Source organism: Ceratina calcarata, unplaced genomic scaffold (assembly GCF_001652005.2).
Source record: "Ceratina calcarata isolate Rehan_Ccalc_2016 unplaced genomic scaffold, ASM165200v1 scaffold162, whole genome shotgun sequence".
NCBI classification, from domain to species: Eukaryota; Metazoa; Arthropoda; class Insecta; order Hymenoptera; family Apidae; genus Ceratina; species Ceratina calcarata.
This window is the reverse complement of record NW_017137498.1, coordinates 451139-466350: the sequence shown is the minus strand read 5'-3', so window position 1 is coordinate 466350 and position 15212 is coordinate 451139. Positions and strand designations below refer to the sequence as shown.

The following is a 15212-nucleotide window of genomic DNA, read 5'->3' as shown; positions in this document are numbered from 1 at the left end:
AAAACGTTCTCTTCTGCTTATAATATTTCTAAATAATTCATATAAACCAATTTAGTATTTTTAAGTAGTTTTATGTTCTTCAGATCGAACACAGAAGGGATCTCCAAATATTTTGCACGATTTTCTCGATTCTAATATCATTTCCAAGCAAAGCGACGATGATCACGGACATCGAATCACGTTTTCGGTCACAGATGTGTGTTGGTGGTACATTTAATTTCTTGTCGATAATAACAGCTTGCCGTATCTCGAGCACGCTTTCCCTTGACCCGGCTGCCACCACTGCGAAAGCCGATTGGAAATTCTTTCGAGCGATCAGCGTTGGAGATTCCGCGCGAATCTGGGGCTTGCTGCCGCTAATTGCCACGCGCTGCTTTTATCGACTTCGACCCGAATTCACGTTTTTATATTCCAAGCCACGAGTCGCATAAGTTTTGTATATAAATCTCGCCCGCACTTCCAAATGTTTCGTACTTATCACAAAATTTAATATTGTAATTCTAAATTGATAATCATTATGAATTACTTCAATTGAAAAATTGGAATAAATCATTATGATGATACTTGTCTGTATTCATATACGTATCCATACATAGTAAAAATCACATATAAGTCATAATATGTGTATTATACATATTACATACATACATATATGTCAAAGTATGTTCTTTCTTTAAACATATTCACTCAACCCTTTCCTTTCTCTCATCCATGCTATTCCATTGTGCCTGTTTAGCTTCTTTACTTAACTCATTACCTTTGAAGTTTTACATCCAGCTCTCGCGAAGAATAATTAATACTGGGTAAGGACTCGAGTTATGTCAGATTGCGGGAGAAACGAAAATTTGAAGAGAAGATGTGAATCGAAAAGAATTTTTGGGATATCGAGAGCTTAGGTGGAAAAAGGAAAATGATTGAAAATCGAGGGAAGACGAAAGTCTTCATGACTCGGTTAACAGGGGTTGTTGATCTTCACTCTCTTCTTCGTTGTCTTTAAACTTAATGAAGCTCGATGGTTTTAAGGACTTACGACGTTCTCGTGATTTTTCTAACATTTGTCGACAGATTTTGCACGTTTGGTTATAGTGTATACTTTTACTACTTTCGTAATACGTCACGGAAGAAAGCAATGATTTCACGAGACGATCATACACAATCACGAATGATTACGACTTTGGTGTATTACACGCGGATTCGTGAGTCGGTCTAAAGAAGTAATTTTAACAATAACAAATCATAAATTAATGCCGTTCGCAAGGAGCAATGACAAATCTCACAATAACGATCGCGTACAACGTAATCAAAATCATAATACTACTTCCGCGGAACAATAGTCGGGTGGTGGCGATGGTGGTTTAATGCAATACGACTAATGTTTTCTTGTATTATTTGCAATATTCTTGGTGCTCGCACGAAAAATGAACGAAATGGCATGCTGGAATTTTACAGGAGGTGAGTCCTAATTTCTTAACTCTTCACTTAACGTCGATTTGCGTTAACTCCGACTTTATTGCTTGCCTCGTTTTATTTTCTCCCCGCTCCGCTTTTTCTCTGTTACGTATTTATGAATTCACGCTTGCGACTAATTAACAGGAAATGTAAATATATTTATTCTATTAATATCACTAGACGACCGTAATGAAATTGTTCATTGAGTTTATTCGCGCTTTAATTACACGCAGATCGTTAATCACTAATTAGTCATCCTTGTAAAAGTGTTTCCAGTGATCAATCCCAGCCCGGTCGCTTACTCCGCGCTAATTACAACGCTCTTTCCAATTTCTCTTTTTCTCTGCTGCCATACCTATTAGGCTTCTTTTGTCAACCCTTCCGCGTTATTTGCACCACGACATCATAACCCGTTGTTTGCTCTCAACTCGTTTTACTAAATCCGTTTCCACCGACGACGCGATGCCAACATTTTTTTTCCTTCTTTTTCGTATATTTCATCGATTGATTCACGAGCAGACCAAATATGTTCTAATCGCATTTTCATCTCTATTTCCCCCCACTTTCTTGTTACGAACAAACATTTGGTCTGTACTTTTTATTGTTAATTTATATAGTTTACAGTAGGCAAATTGTGTTTAATTTTGTTGTTCTCGTTTTCATCAAACTCTCGTGCACGGTATCCACGTTGAATTAAACAATTTTGAGTGATCGATTGTGACGAGCGAACGCCTTTTAAGTCGTCTCGATCAAGATTTTTATTTAAGATGTTTATTAAGTAATTGTCTTCTCTCGTCGAGTAGAAACAGCAAGAGATGAACAAGAATAAAGAGATCATCGTGCTGGACCATAAACGATCGAACGCCATCAATATCGGGATGACCAAGCTGCCACCACCGAGGTCGATCAAAACGGCTATTTTGAAGATGGACGCGACCATCATGAACAGAGAGGGTATCGAGGTAAGATTGAGCGATCACTTTTAATGTTTCATACATTTCATGCATTATATTCGTCTATAATTCAACAGTGCGACATTGATTTCAATCATTATAAAGTGTAACGATTGATTTAGTGATTTGATTACCATTTATAACAAAAAGTATCATCGTTCCAATGAGATAGAAAAAATTCAGATATATTTCCATGGATTTCTTAATCTAATCCCCAAACGAAATGTTCCCCTAACTTCGTTTAAAAAGTATGATTGCATAAGTAACGAGCTTTGGTTTACGGTAATCCCACTTCAGTTGAAACGGAAATCTACTGACCTGTTTTCAACATTTTTCCTCATTTCTCTAATTTTCGATTGATTTCTGTTCTTGTTCTTCGTTCATCCGATTTTTCCTACCCGTTCCCTGGTCCCGTTCCTGTTTGCGACAGAAATTATTGACAATGCTGCCGACCGAGGAGGAGAGATCCAGGATACAAGAGGCGCAGGCCGCCAATCCTGACCTACCTTTAGGATCGGCCGAGCAGTTTCTTCTCACTTTGGCCTCGATCTCGGAATTACCCGCGAGGCTGAAACTTTGGGCGTTCAAGCTGGACTTCGAGAATTCGGAAAAGGTGAGTTGAACACTCATCGACGCGCAGTGTGGTTTGTTGATTCGTCAGTTTGACCAAAGATCTAAATCTGTAGAGAAATTGTTAAACAGGATGACTCGATGAGAATAGTCATATGAAATAATTTGTAGTTTTCACATTTTAGTGGTAAACGCTTTACATTAATCTTTTATTTGATAGAATTATTGAATAAATGCATTTTTGTATTTATTCTGATTTTCGATGCCAGATCAAAATGAATACTTCGACAAAATGAAAACGATCGACTATGAATAAACATTGACTTAATTTATATAAAATAGTTCTTATTGACTCACCCTGTATAGAATCAATATAATTCTAATATAACAAAACGCTTGTTATCTTCGAAGAAAACTTAGAAGCCTTTAATTTGAACTTGTTTCTGTCTAATTTTTTACAATTGTTTATTGAACCCATGGGTGTAGTTACATAAATATAAAATTGAATGGAGATTTCATGAAATAATCAGAGAACAAATATAAAAGATTTTAGAAGTTTATTAACGTACTAACAGCATTAGAAAATGCTACGACTTAATAATAATGATTAATAAACAATGATAAAATATTTGGACTAAAAATCACTCGATTATTGGTTTCTTACCGAATGAAATCACAGAATTTCACGACGTTTCAAATGCAAATGCTATTTCATAAGTTTTGTCGAATACATGTGTATAACATATATACATATACACGCGTAACAGTGTTTGAATCGGCCCGTTATTTCTCACGAATTTCGTCTCGAATTCCGCGGAGATGGTCGCGAGACACCGCGACGGGCAAAAACGTGAGGTATGCTTGGGAAGGAAGTCGCGCCGCGCCAGGGAAACGTTCTCCGCATAATCGCGCGATTTCTTCGCGATGGGAACACGGTGAAATTCCGATAAGCGCTCGGACGTGTGTGTTGCTGAGTTCCCTGGAAAATCGCTGGCCGTGAGACACCTTGACCGCCGCCAGACGAGAATTTTCTTACTCATTAAATCGGCTAAGCCTTACTCGACACTTCCCAAATCGTTCCTTTCAACAAAGTAATTTCTTTATTCTTATTCCTTTATTCATAACATATTTCTTTCATGGAATTCTATCATGTATTAGATGAAATTCTATATGAGCGAACATTTTTGTAATGCTTTGCATTATATAAGATCGTCAGAGATATTAAATTAAAATTATAAAAGTGATATGCGAAATTATGGAATATTAAGATTGATCAAATATTCCTAATTTATCATCGATCGTCTTATTCTCTACCATTGGAATGTTTTGTAATGTATTATACATTTATATTACATACAAAATATCTTCGTCTATAAGTACGACACGTCTTTAAAGTTTAACAAGCACATGTCACGCAGTGCTAGAAGAAAGTATGCAAGAAGCTTGAGATTTGGAACCGCAGACGAGCACAACGAACCAGCCGCGAGAAAGAAACCCTTGCCGCTGTCGAGGGAAAGAAATAATCGTGAACCACCTTTGTGACTTCAGGAAATTGCGGACCCTTTGATGGATTTGAAGCAGGGAATGGAGACTCTCCGAGTGAATAAAACGTTCCGCGGGATTCTGAGCACGCTCCTTTCGATCGGGATATTCCTCAACGGAAATGAGGTAGGTATTGAATGCCAGCCAAATGATATCCGCTTAATCCGTCAGTTCGGGGTCGCACAGGCCCGCGCCTATTCGTGCAGAATCGATACCATCGGCGTCGATAATTTTCGTGTAACAGTTGCCCAATGATTCGCGAAAAGAGCTTCCAGTTTCGAGCCTGAATACTCTGAACCACTTCCACTGCGTTTTCCCTTGTTTTTTTAATATAGAAGCTATTGGTTAATAGCGTGGTTTTTGTGAACTAAAATATTATAGCCTGCATGTACAGTGAAATAAACCGTTATCCTATTGCGAAGTCCCTGCATCAAAATTCATATCTCTCGTATAAGAAATAAAGAAATTTTATATGACAGTATTTGTTCCTTTTATGGATGAAGTTTTTTTACTACAATGTGTTTGCTGAAATTATTTAAATAATTGATGCTTCTGGCCACGCGAAATTAAGCACTCGGTTCGTTTTCGTGCCGGGCATACGCGATATACATACACTTTTATTCATGAATTGCCAGACAGTTTTCTGTTTATACAAGCTGATTAATTGGAAAAAATGAAATTTAGGAATTCCAATTTAAAAAATTGGCTTTCCTTTTAATTGAGCTAATAATAATTAAATTTCAAGCTGAATTTATGTCACGACTGCTATTATTACGTACTATTTTTCTTTTTTATTGTCCAATGACTTATGAACGAAATGTATGCGAGATGTAAAAACGGTGCACTCGCACGAATATTCGTGCCCCGAATACTTTACGATTCTAAGTTCTTACCTTGAATGCAGGACGACCATTTCTTCTCGTTCGTCATCGTTCGTTTCCGTTCCTACGTGAATATTTACCGCTTTGGTTCTTTTAAGAGCGGCACGACTAATCATTTCTTATCGGCACGCTCGCGAGCGGCTTTTTACATCACACGCTCGTTTATCGAAGTCGTCGCGTGGTCAAGCTGCCTATTCCTGTATCAAGCTTCGCGTTTCACAGTAAATGGTCAGCGATTAGAATTTCTTCCGCGAACTCAAACGCTTTGTCCTTGTTCCAACAATACATTATTATAAAGCCATAGAAAATTATTCTCTCTTTAATATATTAATATCTCTGATTTTATCCAAAATTTAGCGTGAAATATTTTTGTATTGTATATGCATTAATAAAATTCTTATATAAATAGTTAAATTACTTATACATGGTGAGTCAATACTGTTATTTCGGATTAATAGTTTGCTCGTTGCTTCTGTTATACATTTCGACAGGTGTTAGTTTGACTTTTTTTAAATAATTGATGAGCTCTATCTTACAATAAATTCATATACATCTTTCAATAGTCATTTAGTAATAAGTCATATTACACATGATAATTGATATCGATTCGTATCGAATTTCATCTTTAATGGTTACATATCTCTCGAATTTCATCGAATGGAGTTTTGCATTTCGACGTTTCAAAATTTTACAACCAGCCGCAGAGTACTTTTCTCGATATTCGGGAAATTCTCTTTCAACTTGGCGATAAATAAGTCAACAAACGTTCGCATTGATTAGTTACACTTTGACTCTCGAAGCGAAAAATCGTAAATTAATTATCGTGCTAACAAGTTTCCAGCCAACGCGCACTGGCATCGACGCGGCGACACTCGTATTTTAAACTTTACAGCACGAGCACTCTCGAATCGATACCACGATTTTATTTTCGCTTAATTAGTTAACCCAACACACCCTCGTTGAATAAACGAGCTGTTCGATAATAAATTCAATTATTATGCGAGATACGAATGCTTAAATATTGTTCACCTTTATTCATTATTGCGAACAGGAAGACATTAAATGTAATTTACAATATCACACGAAGTCAAATATAAACAAATAAATATGTATCATAAGAATAAAAGAATGCAATAGCAATTGTCAGAAGGAAACCGTGAACGAAAAAATTTTATTTCGTTTGAGGTATCGAGTACCAAATGAAAAATAGATTTTAGCAAATTGCTTTCATTTATTGGTTCAATCATATCAGAATGGGAAACAAAACGCTGGAAAAGTGAAAGAGAAACATTGAAACGAACGCAGAATCAGAGATGGTATCGGATATTCCGTTCTCGTCGCGATTGAAAAGCGACGGCATCGATTCCGATTCTGCGTTTTCACGGCAATCACGTTACACGCGAAAGTGGCCAGAAGCGTCGCGTCGTGCAGAAAGCTTCGAAACCGGTGGAAGTTGGGCATCGTGGAAGCGTCACCTCGGTTCGCTGAAACGCTATCGTGGCCTTTTTCAGGTGAAGGGCTTTCAACTGGAATACCTTGCCAAAGTACCTGAAGTGAAGGATACGGTTCACAAGCACTCGTTGCTTCATCACCTTTGCCACATGGTGATGGAGAAGTTTCCGGATTCCACGGATCTCTATTCGGAGGTGAGGCGGAGGGTGAGATGGTGGCGGCTTACTTTCGCGCAGAAGGAACCGGATAAAACTTTGGTCGCTCTCGGCTCGCGAAAGACCGAATAATCGGGGGACTGCATTTGCGAAATCGTGGAAGACCACCCAACTTTCTTAGCTACTCGTGGAATGAAATTCCACGCCTTTGGTGACTATTATGGATCCTGTCTCCGTGAAATTGTCTAGACTCAGCTCTCATAGACTTTTACCACAAACCCGGCCTACGTCTTTATTCAGTTTCATTGTTGGCTAAACTCTGCTGTAGTGACAGCTCTTTTAAGTACCACAATTAAGAAATATAACCAACTCGTTTCACGATTTCGCAGATGTAGGAAAATTAAATTACACGAGACAGTTGATTTGTTTTGATTAAAGGAGCATGATTGTGACTGATGGAATATGGAATTCAATTAAATTTAAAATTTAGTCTCATTTTAGTTGGATTATCATACTTCAATCGGAAATTATTTTAAATTGTAAATTTTCTCGAGGAAATTGTTTGGATACCCAATTTAGTTTGATATGTGAATTTACTGTATTTTTTGTCACCTGCAATCGAAGAAATTACGAGTATGTTCTTCAGATTGGCGCGGTAACGCGGGCATCGAAAATCGACTTTGACGAGCTAGCAGCGAACATCGGCAAGCTCGAAAGCGAATGCAAGGCGTCGTGGGACCACCTGAAGTTGATTGCGAAGCATGACGGTTCGACGATGATGAAAGTCAAGTAAGTACCAACACTGAAATCATGTAGTCATACATCGTCCATGTACGCGCGATTCGATCAAAAAGTTCTCCCGGCCCATATCTACTTACGCTTACCCCCGCAAACTTGGTTCCCGGCGAAGTTTCCGTTGAGAAATTTCGTAAGAATCCTCGTACCACCCGACGCGCAACGTTCGATAAATTCGCGACATACTTTTTTCGCCTCGAGCGAAATTGGCGTCGCTCCAAATGGCGCCACCATTAATTACCCAAAGCGTATTTCTTTCTTCCGTGCTCCTGCTCCCTGCTCGTCTTCCTTTAACCTTTCCCCCGTTTTGTTTTTTCTCTTATTTTATTTCACCTTATCCCGTTCCGTACTTCACGGTAGATTTTCGTAGCCTTTATCTGTTCATTCTTCCCTCCCTTCCACGAGACTTGCCCTTATCTCAGCCGACTGTGTTGGGTAAGCGTTCTTCTATTTTTCCTCATTCTCTTCTTAACCTTTAGTTAAGATTATTAACTTTAGCTTTTTACCGGCGAAAAGTACGACAGAAGTGAAATAAACTTTTACGTAGATATAAGAACGAGAGGATGATGAGGACTTTATTCCTAGAACAGAAATCGAATAGACACATCGTTCAACACTAAAAGCCGCAGACTGCAGTAGATTGCTAATAAACCAAGAATTATTGTACGTTCGTCATCGGTTATGTTCGTTTCTTACCGCGAAACCATCCTGCGTTCGTAGCTTCGCGTTAAATCCATATTTGTAGTCCTCAGCGGTAACAACTCTTACGTCTGAAAGGCCGGCGAATCTCGTATTCTTAATTGCAACACCGGCGAAACAAGGGAACTCGCACTCGTAGGCGCGTTAAGTAGCAGTTGGTGGCTTCATATCCTGTTGTGCCTCATGTTATTGCACGCGTGTATATAAGGCGGTGATATTTTGTTTAACGGTGAAACGTCTGGTTAATGTCGGTTCGCATGTCCGTGCATTAATTACATGCGTAACGGGACGTCCTAAATGCCGGCTCGGGTAAATTCGTTTTTGCCTGAAACTCGTTTCAACGTCGATCGTCCGCGGACCTTGTGCCTCTGTGAACCGTGAAGCGTAATGGAAATGTTTCGTGTAAAAAATGAGAGTCGATGATTGCCTTTTTGCGAACTCGACGTCTGTCCAGACACGGTGATTCTTCGTTCGCAGTAGGATAAGCTGATCGTTTACACATCGTAAATTCGAGCTCGCATTTGGCAATTTCAAGCATGCATTAAATCATTGTCTTAGAATAACGTCGCTTAGTTCAAACAGTATGATTTATGAATTAGCTTTTATTATTTAGAGCAAATCTAAATAAGGGTAAATCTTCTTTTTCCGCATAATCTGACTGTAATCTTTTGTACTGATGAATTCTTACAACTAGGACTTTATATTGCCTCTTTTTTTATTGATTTACTAATAAAAAATATAATTATACATATAATACAAAAAAATATAATTATCAAATCAGCAAAATTAGTTACTACTAAAAAGTAGATCAAATAAGAAAAATGAATTCGTAGCAGTAGAATCAAATCGAAATTATTATACGTATAACGAAGGTTGAATGATATTACCAATGGGAGACGACCCAGATTTCCATGACCGCATTTGTGGTAACGACGATTAATTACAATTTCCCTAACTCTGTATTTCACCCTCGAAACAAAGCCGAGGCTCGATATCGCGAATGCGGAAAAGGTAATATCAGGCGAACCCTCTCAAAGAATTATTTCACCGGCCAGTGGCATTAATCCCCGGTCTCTCTCCTGCTCTCTTTTGTCGAAGCAGAATGTCAGACTTCCTGGCGGAGTGTGCGGAGAGGATAATCGTGCTGGGCATCGTGCACAGGCGGATCATAAATCGATTCCACAAGTTCATCCTATGGCTGGGCATCCCGTTGCACAGGGTGCAGGACACGAAGCCGAACGAGTTTTGTCGGATCGTGTCCGAGTTCGCGCTCGAGTACAGAACCACCCGGGAGCGGGTGATACAGCAGCTGGAGAAAAAAGCCAATCATCGCGAACGAAATAAAACCAGAGGAAAGATGATCACGGAGGTGAGTTATGCCAACCCAGTCACCTCTCCTCTTTCCTTCTCTTCTCCCCTTCTTCTTATTCTTCTCCTTCTCCGTGGACCACCTCGTATTTTTCTTCGACGGCCGTTGAAAATCTTTCAGAAGGGCCCGACCCACTTCTCTCATCAAATACAGTTATCGGAGCGTGAACAGCATTATGGTGCGCTACGGTGAGGGGGGAATAAATTGCTTTTTTGCCGCGGGTCGAATCAATTTCTTTTCTTGCCTACCGTTGCATTAATATCCCGCTTGTCTCCATTTTCGTTTCTGTCCTCGCGATATCATCGCGAACGTGCGCGATTTCACCCTCTTCTCTCGTTCTCTCTCTGTCTCTTTGCCTTGACTAGCTGTTCACGTGGATTCGATGTCTCCTTTGATCGTTACAGGTTGGTAAATTCAGAACGAAAGAGGATCGAGCAGACGCGGAGCTCAGACAACTGCTTGGAAGCGATATCTCCGACGTTGAGAGTATTCATGGCACTTTACCGTGGAGGAGACAGAGGAAGGATGGTGAGTTTCATTCCGTTCTGTACACTCTTACTTGTTTCTTTACCCCACGTTCCGTTCATTTTCCCCGGCCGAGTAACTTGGGCTCTCGGATGTCTTCCTTTTTACCCACTGCATCTTTAATCACACTTACAGTCACAACTTGGATTAAAGTTACTCTTTCGGATGACTTGTTTCCACTGAGTGCCATTATCTCGCGATAGATACAAATTGTATAAATTGTATAAATTGTAGAAAATGAGCGAGTGACAAAAAACTAAATATCTCTCGCAACAATTACATTTATAATTGAACAATTGCCACAAGCAAATTGAATAAACACCACTTGCATGGCTCAACCCAATACGATTAGTATATTTGCGGTATTTTTATTCGATTTCCAAAATTCTTTTTATTTCCCACGAATATTCATGAAAGTCGTACGTATTGTTTCAAATCTACAATAGAATCTGAAAAATGATGTTCTCCAAAAAAAAAACAGAAAAAATGAAAAAACACCGCTCGTAACTTCCTGCTCATGGAACATAATGGCGCGAATGGGTTTCATCATGGACTACGCAATTTGCAACGCAAAATCCGTTTTCTACGTGCACTGCCGCATCGTTCATTGATCGAGCCATTCTAATATCCTGCCGCCGACAAGTTTCATATTTCTACATTACGCCGCGCCGGTGTCTGGCCCCGCGAAACCTCGTGGAATATGGAACGAAGCAATAAAACGCAATAATATCGTCGCTCGTTCCGCGATCGAGAAACAGGGATCCCCGTCTGCTGTTACATTTCCCTATTCTTCTTCTTCTTTTACCTTTTTCCGTCTGGTTATCTGAAACAAGCCACTCATTTTATCCATACGATATGGAAGCTTGCAAAGCATTTATACATCTGTCATGTAATAAGCCTTCATTTCTTACAAGTCTGTTACAATGTTGATTACATATGGCTTTGGCGTACTACACTACTTCTTTATACATACATATATGTACATACCCTTGTCCTTTAAACCTAAAAAAAATAGCATAGGAAATAAATACGTTTTTAAAGTGTTGCCAAGCCTTAGTTGGTCAGAGACGAAAGGAGCAGGGCTAAGTGAACGCGTTGAAAGGGTGGTTGCGAGGAATAAGGACAAAGTACGCGAATTTCTCCTCATTTCCGTAATGCTCTAAGTCGGCAACGTAGCCTAAGATAAATGCTCACCTTAAGCAAACGATCCCGAGGTCAGATTCGAGGGTACAACAGGGCTGGCTCGTTTGACGGTGTTACTGGGAAAATAAATGAAAAGTAACAACATCGAGATTTCAGAACGCTAAACCGGGTGAAACGCGGGAATCGTGTTTAGAAGATAATCCCGCCGCGAAGGGATCTTTCCCTCGGCCTCGTTCAATATTTTCTCGCGGTTCGCGCTTTTGTCTCGCCGCTGCTTTTTTTCCTCCTTCACCCAGAGACCTTCCGACTTGAGAAAGCTTTCTGCTGAATTTTTCTTACGATACTCCTCCGAGTTTCGTAATCTTGCTTCTGAAAAGATTATGAAAGGATATTCCCATGTATATCTACATATATACTACATTATACAATAGGTATTGTGATAATGTAAACTCAAACTTTGTTCAAATATCTGAAATATTATACAAATTTTTTGATTTATATTCTATAACACATGTCAACCATGCGTTTATCTATTTTAAAAGGAATAGACTGAATTAAAAATTATTAGAATAAATAAAATATGAAATAAAAAACATCAGCATAGATGGATGTACACACGTTAGTGTAATAACAAAAGTCAGGTCCCAAGAATTTACTTTGTTAATTATATCACCGTGCGGCTACCCGTCTGACCACATACGGGTACTTACTACTGTCACTTTATTCGTTTAAAGTCGGACCGCCGCCGCCGCGCCGTCTGTACAACATTTTTTGTCGCATACATTGAGTCCAGTACATTTTCATCTCCTTGCCAAGCGGTGGCGATAAAAGTGAAAATTGGTAGAATTTATGTGGTAGAAATAATATCAAGATTAATTAGTCACGCGCAAAGCACGCGCTCGGAATGCATTCGCCGCATAATGAAATTCTTTTGTTAAATAATGCGATACTTTATACAGGAATCATGGGTTGACTTACCGAGCCCAAAGTGAAATAATTCAGATAAAACGCGTCAAACTGAAGTATTCATAGAGATACGCGAAATGTGTAACCAAGTAGTAAAGTGTGGGCCAAAGTGATTTTACGATTTCATTGTATCAACGGATGCATGAAATTTAAGTGGTACATACATGTAGTGGTAATTAACATTCTCTTAATTACGTTAATTAAGATCGTGAAACGCGTTTCACTCTGTACGCATATACGTATAAGTGGAAACCAACATCAATTTTAATCAGATTTGAGAGATTTCAAAATTAAAAGCTTTATTATTGCCACTGGTCTCCTAGTTTTAAAATCACATTTTTCTGCGGGATTTTAAACAAGTTTCATGCATTGTTTTGCGTAAATACGTGGTGGAACAATATGTACGGTATGGATTATAGTACGTTTCTCATAGGAAAGTCTAAATATCCCGAATTTAAAAATATTCGAGACATGAAAATTACTCAAACAAAATTCCAATTTACAAAACACTGGCAAAAAATATAATACAAAAACCTCGATTGCACGTATAATCTCTTTCTCTCAGTGATTTTATCGTAACAGTTGTCCCACTGAAATTAAGTATGAAGGATCATCGTGACGCGCAAAACGTGGCGCAAAAATGATAGATAATGAAAAGGAAATCAGTGCTATCGAATAGAGTTCAGGCGAGATTGTAGGGACTCATGCCCTTTCTTCTGGTAAAAGTGGCGTTGGAATTTTTATTCTCACTATGGACCGCGTGGTATAAAAGCCGCGGAGGGCAAAACCACCCCTTTACGGCTCGTAAACTTGCCCGTCGCTCGTGCATTACCACGGTCATCATAACTTTTCCTCCTTTTATTCCCGTATATGCTTCCCCGTAAAATACCTAAAGGCTTCGCCCTAAGTCGCTTCGCGCTACGCAGACAACTGGCGAACTCCTCCGAACACCTGGAGACACCCTGTGAAACCTACCACACGGTGTCCCCTCCCTTGGCGGGGATCACGATTTGTCGCGGCGGATTCCATCCAGGTTAGATATCCTCCTGCAGCCTTATTGCATTCATATCCACGTCTTCTTGAGAGGGAGTAGTATTTATGTGGAGATTGGCGAAAATGAAAACCTAGAATACAACGAAATACAGTTTTCATCTTCTTTTTTTCTTGAATTACATATATATTTTTTAGTGGTGTTTTTATAACTAACTAGAGCCGAGCGATGGTATCATGTATAGGCAGAAAATTGATCAAGATGATGACCTTTACATGCTTCAAGCTGATTGAAATTATTGTGACATGTAAATTATTACCATCTTTTTTTCTCCACTTCCCTGTGGTTAATTATGGTTATACAAATATCAAAGAGCAGAATGCTAGTATTTCATTTAAAACGATTGGAATTAACAAATGACATTTTAGCTAGAATTCTGTTCTGATAGATATAAGAGGTGGACAGTTTCCCAGGAAAAAACGGGAAATAAAAATTGTTCAATCCTCTCGCAAAGAAGTCGAAGACATTTAGTGTCCTAAGGTGGATTGACCGCACGAAAGTTGGCCTTTTCCATTTCGCGAGTCGACCGAAATTCTTAGTGCCTCTTCTTCTTCATGGTTCTTCTTCTCCTCGTGTACCATCTAGTCGTATCGGATTTACAGAGGGCAGAAAGACTACCAGTGAAGGCTTCTTTCAGCCGAGTTTCAAAGAACCTCTCAAAGGAACTCTTCGTGCTTTCGATGTTTCCGAAGTTTCTGCCTTGCGGACCATAGGCGGCGTAGTACAGAGGAGCTGCTACGGAAGAAGAATAGTCCTCACCCCGGACAGACTGAAACCTGTGTAAACGTCGTTGCGCGATACGCTCCCCTCAATGAAAATTCCTGCCGAGAATTGTTAAACGATGGAAAATGCTTAACCTCTTCGCTATCCCCAATTCGCTTGACTGTCATGTCGCTGTTGTTATAAATGATATATGAGAGAGAAAAGTCGTTTTTATAATTAATTTTTATCCTCAGCTAGCATCTGCCTTCGTAATTAAATTATCGGAGAACATCTACTTATTATAATATAATGTAATAATATTGACAACAATTATGTAATGTAATAAATTATTCTTTATTTTTATATCTATCGAATAAAAATTAAATACGCAACAATGTTTACCATTGTAATTACTATAAATCTCGTTGACATTATTTAATCCTAAATTCGATTCATAGCAGTGGACCATGAGATGAAATTGGATAAATACATATTTGTCCCCTTAATAATTGTAACTTGAGACACAAAACGACTCGACGTTTCATACACACTAATCTAATATACATTATAAAATATTGATTAGTAAAGAATGAAAGAATCGCATGTTTCAGGCCGCACCTCGTTGGGTCCATTGCTTCGCGATGAAAATACGAACGGGAACCTCACCGATGGCGACGATGAGTTGCTGGAATCATTGGTGAAGACCGCGACGAAGACGCCGGCAACGAGGACGACGCCGAGGGAGCGGAAGAGGACCAGACACGCCGATCGTAAGTCTTGTAAGTGTGATCCCCGCACCCTGCACCTGCCCTCCTCTCTTCCGCAATGACCTGTCGATTTTTACATTCAACAATCGATCATTGGTTTCGCGGTTTTGGCGAATTTACGAACCGATTTTTTCGAGGACTTCCTTCCGAGGCGTAAAAAAAATTAAGAAATCATTACTATGATTGTATATAC

General features: G+C 39.2%; 1 protein-coding gene across 3 annotated transcripts in view; it reads left to right on the top strand.

The window, feature by feature from the left end:
- Nucleotides 1–15212, top strand: part of Fhos (Formin homology 2 domain containing) — a 179948-nt gene that overhangs the window by 147836 nt on the left and 16900 nt on the right. For 2 of the 3 annotated variants that reach the window (XM_026819781.1, XM_026819783.1), the window contains exons 11-18: nt 2253–2411; nt 2833–3015; nt 4521–4640; nt 6907–7041; nt 7649–7791; nt 9598–9865; nt 10270–10393; nt 14864–15031. In XM_026819781.1, the coding sequence (XP_026675582.1) occupies nt 2253–2411; nt 2833–3015; nt 4521–4640; nt 6907–7041; nt 7649–7791; nt 9598–9865; nt 10270–10393; nt 14864–15031 (1300 nt within the window). Of the gene's footprint in view, nt 1–2252; nt 2412–2832; nt 3016–4520; nt 4641–6906; nt 7042–7648; nt 7792–9594; nt 9866–10269; nt 10394–14863; nt 15032–15212 lie in introns of all 3 variants that reach the window. The other variant, XM_026819782.1, reaches the window with a different exon arrangement.